This window comes from Littorina saxatilis, linkage group LG5 (genome assembly GCF_037325665.1).
Source record: "Littorina saxatilis isolate snail1 linkage group LG5, US_GU_Lsax_2.0, whole genome shotgun sequence".
Classification (NCBI taxonomy): domain Eukaryota; kingdom Metazoa; phylum Mollusca; class Gastropoda; order Littorinimorpha; family Littorinidae; genus Littorina; species Littorina saxatilis.
In genome coordinates, this window is record NC_090249.1 from 25,332,316 (window position 1) to 25,342,315 (window position 10,000).

Genomic DNA, 10,000 nt, shown 5'->3' on the forward strand with positions numbered 1-10,000 from the left:
CGCGCGCGCTACCTCCCTCTCCCCACCTTCACCCGGCCCGCTCACGACCTCGACCTCCAGCGTTAACCCACATTACCACCACCCCAATCTTCAAATCCCGCCTCCTCCAAACACCCCTCCCCTCTCCTGCCACTTCACCCGGCTACTCCACGCCCATCTGTGCTCCACACCACACCCAATGCAAGTAAACACAACACCCTCTCAGTCACAGAAACGGCCTACAAGGCCAGGAGCCCGGCCACCCCGGTCATTCAGTGACTTTATCAGACTTTTCACCCAATCTCGAGGCAATATCATTAATCCACCATTGTGTGTGTTTGTGAGACCTCAGCAGCTTGTGGTCTCCGGGAGGCATAGTGAACGGTAATTTAAATCACGCGCCGTTCGGTCAACCAAGAGCTGCTCTGGAACCGCTGGCTTGTCCAGTGACGCACCGGCTGACCCATGCCAGGGAGTCTCTGAGACCACCACTGAGCCCTTCTACCCCATCCCGCAGGCAGATACACACACGGTGGTCTACCCATTTTCACATTGCGCCGATTAATTTAGTTTTTACCATATTTTCATTTACTTGCAGGTTAACGTATAGTAGAGACCCTGTTATTTACGAGGCTATCAATTTGGATGACATTTGTGAATGTACTTGGAGCCAGGCATTCAAAATGGCCGACGCATATTTCACGACCCGATGGTCTCTTTTGCACTTCAACTGAAAATTTAAGATACATCAGGCCAACAAAATTGGGGGGGGGGGGGGGGAGCAACATGATTTTTTTGTGCCAGCCTGTTCACGTTCATGAGGCAAACCCTTTAAGGCTCACGTGCGAAAACAGCAGTCCGTCAGCTAATTCCATCACTGCTGTAACTCGCGCAAGATCTTAATTCTCCAGACTTGAACACCCGCTTCTGCTGGAAGTACAGATTTGAGATCGCCCAATGAGCTTCAGAGTTCAGTTGGGGCTGAATACATCACACCACACACAGGCAATGCCGTAGAATTTAGCGTTTGCACGTTCCATTCTTCAAATCTAAATCTTGCGTTGGGTGGTCTTTCGAGACGGTGTATATTCTCCAACCGACAGTGTTTATTATTTTAGGCTGTGTATTGCGTTTTAGCCCCGTACAGCTTGGAATGTACTTGCGTTCCATAGTTTTGAATACCTGAATCCAACGGATTTATTTCTGCTTTGAAGAATTCGTACCCGATAGGACTGAAAAATACGACGCCGAACGGTCAGTCAGGACTCTTGATACTGAAAAATTTGATGAAGAAAACCGCTCGCCGATTTAATGTTATTTAATTAATTAGCATTTTTACGGAGCATTTTAAAGCAAATCATGGCAGGGGATTCTAAATTACCGCACAGCGAATGTGCCTTAAACCTTTTAATATCCAATTCACCAGAAAACGTTCTAAAATTTGCTCCTTGGATTGTACACCTTTCAAATGCTCAAAGAATGTTTGATTACCTCTCATATACGGGATGAATTGTGGGATCTCCAAAAATTGTTAGTTGACATTTTTGTCTCAGATGAGAGAATAGCCCGTTTAAAAGTTGAACAGTCATGCTGTGCTGGAAAGGTCTTGCCCTTATTTCTTGTCAACAAATATGATGGTGCATCTAAAAAGTTTAAATTTAGGATCTGAAATATCGTCAAATGGCAAGGTTTGCCACAATGCACATCGCATACAGCCAGCTAAACAAAGTGGGTCAATACATAGTCACATACGTGACTTTTTGCAAGCCTCAGGTGCCCGGCTCAGATACCCTGCTTGGCCTCTGAGACTAATTATCACTGGAAAGATTGTATGGAAAGGTGTTTTAAAGGTACTGTCACGTGGTCGTGCTTCGTGATCGCGTATTTGAGTATTTGAATCTCTCGCTGCGCTATTCTGAGGTCCAATGTCGACGCGCGCTTGTAAATTAAGTTTTAAAGGCACTGAACCTCTTGTTGTGTTGTTGAGATGATCGATGTTAGTTTACTTTTTGAGAAATAAAATGCGTGGGCAGTTTTATTTTCTTTTTCTTTAGTTTTTTTTCTAATTGACAGGACGTGATTTATATGTGCTTTATTCCAGGGAAACTCAATAAGACCAGAAGTTGATTTGCTTTAGGTCGGGTTTTGGGATAGCTCATGGTAGGGCAGGCAAACTTTAATACATGCTCAAGCAAAGGCATCTAATCACACACACAGACACACACACACACACGCACGCACGAACGCACCCACACACACACACACACCCACGCATGCACGCACACACGCGCACGCACACACGCACGCTCACAAACACATACACACACACACACAGGCTCGCACGCACGCTCACAAACACACACACACACACACCGACACACACATACACACACACACACACACAGACACACACACACACACACACACACACTCTCTCTCTCTCTCTCTCTCTCTCTCTCTCTCTCTCTCTCTCTCTCTCTCTCTCTCTCTCTCTCTCTCTCTTCTTCTTCTGAATTAGAGGAACCCTAAAACATATTTACGAAAACTTTCGGATCTCCTCGTCAATGACCCAAACTGTACAAATCTGACCATTCCACGATCGTCACAAAAACCTGCGTCATATGTTGCCAGCCTTAGCGCTAGCCCGGGAGCGCGGGCTGGAACCGGTATCGGTGCTAAGCCACTTTTAATGTGATTTACATCCCCGTTTGGAAGTAAGACCCTCTGACGTGGGCTGACGGTGTAGACGGAAAATGGACGTCAGCCAGGAAAATGTCATCACAGGGAGTGTATATATCGTAAGAAAGATACACTCCCCTTCCCAAAATATAGAGCGTAATTATTACTGCTCGAAGTTTCTTCTTCTTCTTCTTCTTCTTCTTCTTCTTCTTCTTCTTCTTCTTCTTCTTCTTCTTCTTCTTCTAGATCTAGTTCTTCTTCTTCTTCTTGTTCTTTTTGTTCTTCTTCTTCTTCTTCTTCTTCTTCTTGTCAGGTCTTCTCCAGTCTCCGCGATGAAGGTTGGAGTTTGCTGCAGGCATCCAGACTGCCGGACAGTTTTGGGGCAATTAAAAAAGTTTCTTTTCGATGGTGAGGGAGTGACTACTGTGGCTTGGCAGTCGATTCGGGCATTCGTCACACGTAGAACGTTAGACATCTTGTTTCAGAGATTCTTCCGTTTTTGGAATGTGTTGGTAGTCTTCTTATTTCAGAGATTCTTAACCTTGCAATGGAACAGTTTGTTGTTGTTTTTGTTGTTTGTTTGCTTTTAGAGAGAGATTCTTCACTTTTGGGATGAAAGGAGACTTCTTGTTTCTGTGATTGCTCAGTTTGAAGCAGGCTGTTCGTTTCAGAGTTTCTTCAATTGTATCACTGAATCTTCAGTTTTGAAGCGTTAGCAATTGTCCTAGTTCAGAATATATTTCTACATTCCAATCTTTCCTAAAAAAAAAGTTTAACTTTGGTGAAAATGCATTTTGCTTGAGCCTTCTTTACGACTACACCGGTATATGTCTGGTCCATCCCGAGGCAAGACTCAGCCGTCTGCAAAGTTTCGCTAGCGTCCATCCTATTCACAAAGGCGCAGAGACGGAGAAAGGAAGCAGGGCAGGCAGGGCCAAGGGATCGGGGGAAGGGGTGCGCAAGAAGGACATAGAATGATGAAATGAAGCGTAATGGCGTTTGGGGAAACAGTCAGAGGGAAGAGAGATGAAAGGTGGGGGGGGGGGGGTAGGCAGGAAGGGGGGCTGGTGGAGAGGTGGGGGTGAGGGAGTGGGTAAAAACAAGAGGTATTCATTTAGATTAAACTTTAATCCGTTTTGTCAATAACAAAAGAAACAAACTGACACTGTAGGCCGCTGAAGAGGGGGAGGGGTCGGGGTTAGAACCTCCAAGCCTTTGTCCCTTGCCCACCCCCACACGCCTCCTCCCTTTTTTTTGTCGACAGATGATTATTTTCATTTGGTAACATTGACGTTCCAGTGCAGTGATTTATTTATTAAGGCTGGAGTCAACCCCTGAGAAAAAAGAGAAACTTTTTTTCACGTCAACTTTTCGGTAAGTCAACTTTTCGGTGGGTTTTGATGGTGGAAGTACTGTTACTTCCTGTTCTCAGGGGTAGACTCCAGCCTCAATCCCAAGTGTGGATACCTGAAACAACTCCTTTCCTGTCGTAAAGATGCAGTTTAGCAAACTCTATCGAAAAGCTATCACAGTTTGAGGGTGGACTGAACAAAATAAACAGAAGGAAAGAATAAGACTGACGGAGTACAAGTGCAGGATCGACTGACTAAACAAACCCACTCAAGACAAAACAAAATTAATCAAGGACTTCAACACTGACGGAATATTATCTAAATCAATTCGGTGAGAGTGAGCAAGAACAAGGACTCAGTAACAGGAGTAGTTCTCTGTTCTTTGCACTGTTATCTTAATGTCAGCTCTCTCTCTCTCTCTCTCTCTCTCTCTCTCTCTCTCTCTCTCTCTCTCTCTCTCTTTCTCTCTCTCTCTCTCTCTCTCTCTCTCTCTCTCTCTCTTCCCTCACATACACACACACACACACACACACACACACACACACATATATATATATATATACACACACACACACACACACACACACACACACACACACACACGCACACACATCTGAGCGACACTCGTGCAAAATCGATAAAACACATTTCCGAGTCTCACGCAGTGTTTGATTGTTTCTTAGCAATCTTCAATGATTTTCGCCACGCCAATAAAAAGGCATGAACGCTTAAGCAGATTTGCTCTTAGTTTTGTTTCTGCAAAAGGGCATACTCGATGTCTTTGTTTACAGAAAAAATAGGGACAATATTGTGTCCCATGTCTTCGGAATGGTTGAGAGCACTTAACCTAAATAGGTAAATGTCACCGAGGTGTGTCTATGTTGAACTTACAACAACATGCTTTTTGCGAACCATCGATGGGTCTCTCCAACTCAATGAACTCAATTGTCATATAAACATCTTTGTACACTGATAATTATGGAACGCCAAAACTGACATTTCACCGTATAAAATCTACCGGTAGATTCTACCCAGTAAAAAGTCAGTTTCGGCGCACTAGGGGGCATTTTCTACCCGGTAGCTTGATTAGTCAATGACAGAGCTTTCTACTGATTCCCATTGGCCCAAATTCTACCGGTATTGTTAAGAGAACCAATCAAGTTAAGAGATACCCGGTATATTTCGGAAATCTACCAGAAGATTCTACCGGGTAAAAAGTCAGTTTTGGCGTTCCATAGATACTGCACTCCGCACAATGAGCGCGTTGTGCCATGTGTACTAATTGTTGTACGTTCATTGTGCCATGTGTACTAATTGTTGTACGTTCATTGTGCCATGTGTACTAATTGTTGTACGTTCATACTTAACCCACAGCAACGTACGTTTTGCGAACCATCAGTGCGTCTCGCGCGCTGTCTCAAATAATTCGTCATCCAGCATCTTTTTGTGTCTTGGCAATAAACCCCACACAGTAATTGCGCAACAATTGGTTGTGGCATGTGTACTTATTGTTGTACATCTTTACTGAACTAACACCGACTTACAGTTTCGCGAGTCATCAGTGCGTCTATTTGTTTTAAGTAACTCGTAATCTTAACGTCTTTGTGTATTAGTAATACACTTCCCACAATGAATGCGCGGCGATGCGTTGTGGCAATTGTACTTATTAATGCTAATTGTTTACCAGACATCATTGTCATTAGTGACAGCTAGGAGACCTAATTGAAAATAACGGCGTGCGTTAACTGTCTACTGGACAAATTGTGCCGGTGTCATTTTCGCGAGCAGGTCGAGCGAACTATGGAGAGAAACACACAGAAACATGCAAACAAACAAACAGACACACAGATAAACAGACAAACACACAAAGAAACAGACACACATAGATCATGTAAACAGTTCAGGTACGTATTACACTAGACACAAAAAAAACGCCTCTGCCTGCGCCTCCAACCACAGCATTGGAAAAGAAGGCCTTATCATACACTGCATTGGAATTAACAAGTCGCGTAAGGCGAAAATACAACATTTAGTCAAGTAGCTGTCGAACTCACAGAATGAAACTGAACGCAACGCAACGCAGCAAGACCGTATACTCGTAGCATCGTCACTCCACCGCCCGTGGCAAAGGCAGTGCCAGTGGAATTGACAAGAAGAGCGGGGTATTCGTTGCGCTGAGAAGGATAGCACGCTTTTCTGTACCTCTCTTCGTTTTAACTTTGTGAGCGTGTTTTTAATCCAAACATATCATATCTATATGTTTTTGGAATGAGGAACCGACAAGGAATAAGATGAAAGTGTTTTTAAATTGATTTCGAAAAAAAAAATTTGATAATAATTTTTATATATTTAATTTTCAGAGCTTGTTGTTAATCCAAATATAACATATTTATATGTTTTTGGAATCAGCAAATGATGGAGAATAAGATGACGTAAATTTGGATCGTTTTATAAAAAAAATATTTTTTTTACAATTTTCAGATTTTTAATGACCAAAGTCATTAATTAATTTTTAAGCCACCAAGCTGAAATGCAATACCGAAGTCCGGGCTTCGTCGAAGATTACTTGACCAAAATTTCAACCAATTTGGTTGAAAAATGAGAGCGTGACAGTGCCGCCTCAACTTTCACGAAAAGCCGGATATGACGTCATAAAAGACATTTATCAAAAAAAATGAAAAAAACGTCTGGGGATTTCATACCCAGGAACTCTCATGTCAAATTTCATAAAGATCGGTCCAGTAGTTTAGTCTGAATCGCTCTACACACACACAGACAGACAGACACACACACACACACACACACACACACACACACACACACACACACACACACACACACACGCACGCACGCACGCACGCACATACACCACGACCCTCGTCTCGATTCCCCCTCTACGTTAAAACATTTAGTCAAAACTTGACTAAATGTAATGACACGCATACTATTTAAGGAACATAACATGCAGCGTAAGAGTTTATATATCTAGGAACGTGAGCTGCAATTTCTTCGTCTTCGTATTCCACTCTTTTGGCCTATGTATAGGATTTAGATTTTGAATAATCTGATTCACAAAATAGTCTTGAAATAAGGTTAAAATGCTAATTTACCGGAGGCTTTGAACACCTACTCAACAGTTTGGGGACCAACAAAATGTGCAGTTTTGTTTTTTTGTGGCAGTTTGTATAAATACAAGAAAGGGAAAGGGGAAATTCCATGACAATGATGTTTAGAAGTAGCACGCTCCAGGCAGCGCGTGCAATGTTTGGAGAAGACATACAAAAGCACTTTGTGTTTATTTAATCTTGTCAGAAGTGGCGTACACCAAAAGATGCTTTTCGCACACATACTGTATCTGCTGGTGACGTCAGCACTGTTTTCCCTGCCGAAGTTGCTAAACAGGATCAAATGAAAACGTCAGCCTTCATCCGTGTCCGTGGGCGATCCATGTTCTACTTGTATTTCCTTTTTCATCTTGGTATTTTTTTTACCGGTCATATTAAACAAGGTGTTCAAACTCTTATTAGCAAGAGACATTTGGGTTCACTGGAACGGCAATGCTGCACAGATGAGAGAGAGAGAGAGAGAGAGAGAGAGAGAGAGAGAGAGAGAGAGAGAGAGAGAGAGAGAGAGAGAGAGAGAGAGAGAGAGAGAGAGAGAGAGAGAGAGTGATGATGATGGAACTTTATTTTTAAAGGATAGAGGTTTAAGGCGATGCCTTTTCTTACAACCGGTCCTTACTTCTAATACAAATGTCTAATAAATGATAAACAAGTAAAGCAATATGACAAATAAACAAATTAAACGAACGAACCAGCAAATAATCGACAAGTAGCACAAAATGACAAAGTAAGCAACATACAAATCAAAAGCGAAACATGCAACATGTTAATTGAGGTTACACATGTAAAGTAATCGACGGTAAAATTCACACAATACCAACGTTTACACTAATGCTTACAATGATTATATGGTGTGCATGATGAAGATGATGATGATGATGATGATGATGATGATGATGATGATGATGATTTGATGATTTGATGATGATAATGATGATGATGATGATGATGTTGATGATGATGATGGAAAATCGCAACATAAATTCCACATAATACAAGTAATAAAGAACATATTTTTGTAATTCATAATGCATTGCCACTTGTTGACAACTACTTGCACATGTTAAGACTAGATATAGCCATCTACGTAGACATGATTATGCAGAGCTTGTTTAAAACTCTTTAGTGAGGTTAATGATCTTATTACAGACGGAATGGAGTACCACACCATAGAGCCAGAGAAGGCTTGACTAGTTTTGAGCAAATCAATCCTGGGTATTGGTGGTAGAAAATTGATAGACCCGTACCTTTCGGTGACTCTGTGAAATAGGTCCTGAATATAATTGGGCACTTCGCCATGATATACTTTATACATCATTACAGTCTTATTAAACTGTAACTGTTTAACTAGCGGCAGGTAGTTTAGATTCTTTAACTTCAAATCAGCTGATAATTGAGGACCATTTAACATGATTTTAGCTGCCCGACGATGTAGAGAGTTTAACTTTTTCATGTGAATATCAGAGACGCCATCCCAAAGAGTTGATGCGTAATTAATATGGGATAAGATGTGGGCATGATAAAATAGTTTTAGTGTTGCGATATCGACATATTGATTTAACTTTGATAGCAGAAACAAATTCTTGAATACTTTTTGACAAATATAATGTACATGAGAGAGAGAGAGAGAGAGAGAGAGAGAGAGAGAGAGAGAGAGAGAGAGAGAGAGAGAGAGAGAGAGAGAGATGTAAGACGGGAGAAAAAGGGGAGAGGTAGGGGGAGAGAAAGAGAGGGAGAGAGAGAGGGGGGGAGGGGAAGAAAGATAGGGAGGGGTGAAGTGGAGTGGGGGAAAGGTGGGTATTCAGAGCGAGAATGTTTACTGTGCGTTTTTTGGTTATCGAATTTTCCCCTATCTAGTCCTTAGGCACACAAAAAAGAAGTCAAAGGCTAGGCCTGTAGGCCAAATAAAAACTATATGTTGGTTTAGGGTAACGTGATAGGGTCGGTAGGTCGGCTTTTTATATTTTTGTATTTTTATTTTTTCTTCAATTTTGTTGATTTTAAAAGAGGTTACTTCCCTTAATCTCGGTATGGTTCGCAACATGTGCCAAAAGTTGGGATTTTTTTTTTAGAAATGAAAACAAAGTTTTAGGGTCGGAGGAAAAAAATAGGGTCGGTCGGGTTACCCTAAACCAACATATATTTGTATTTGGCCTAACCATCATCATCTGTGTGTTTTGTTGTGCGTCAAAAACTCGGCTTCTGACAAAGGACACACAAAAGATAGGCAAAAGACACATTTAATTAACGTACCACGTTGCAGTCTCTAAATTAGTGAAAAGCTAACTAACTAGTTTCCAAGTCACGGTTAAACACCATCGATGAACAACGAAGGCCGAAGACGTGCTCAGAAAAGACAAGCCTGGGACTTAACTCTGGCGTGGTTTTCATTGGCTGTGGACGAGTTGCGCCCCTTCGAAACAGTGAGCCAAACAATGAATCGATGTGAACTGAAGCGATTATGGCATCACAGTGAATAACGAGCTCCGATGTGCTTGTGATCACAGGGGCTTGTATCAAAACGCTGGTCGATAGAAGTATCTTACTCCTTTGTCCTTACTGTAGTAGTATTACTATACTTGGGTAGCCTACAAACACGTGTTTGCAAAAGGTAAAACAGTACATTCATATGTTTTCTTCTGAGCTTTATGTCTGGCGAAAACGGTGGAGCTAAAACTATTAACACCATATGGACGGACCTTGTGACTGGTTCTGTATCTTGTGTGTGTTCTATCAACTAAAGATGTTATAATCAACTCTTGCAGTATATTGCAGTGTTTTCTTCCCGTCGTTAGGCTATGTCTGACGAAAGTGGTGGTGATAGAACTATTGACAGCATACTTATGTTTGTGATTGATAATGTAAACA

The 10,000-nt window shown here is 41.9% G+C and overlaps 1 protein-coding gene across 1 annotated transcript in view; it reads right to left on the reverse strand.

Annotated features, from left to right (window-relative positions):
- Nucleotides 1-2,906: 2,906 nt before the first annotated feature.
- LOC138967712 (uncharacterized) overlaps nucleotides 2,907-10,000 on the reverse strand; it is a 67,664-nt gene continuing 60,570 nt past the window's right edge. Inside the window, exon 2 of the mRNA XM_070340367.1 lies at nucleotides 2,907-3,022. Coding sequence (XP_070196468.1) covers nucleotides 2,907-3,022 — 116 coding nt within the window. The remainder of the gene's footprint in view (nucleotides 3,023-10,000) is intronic.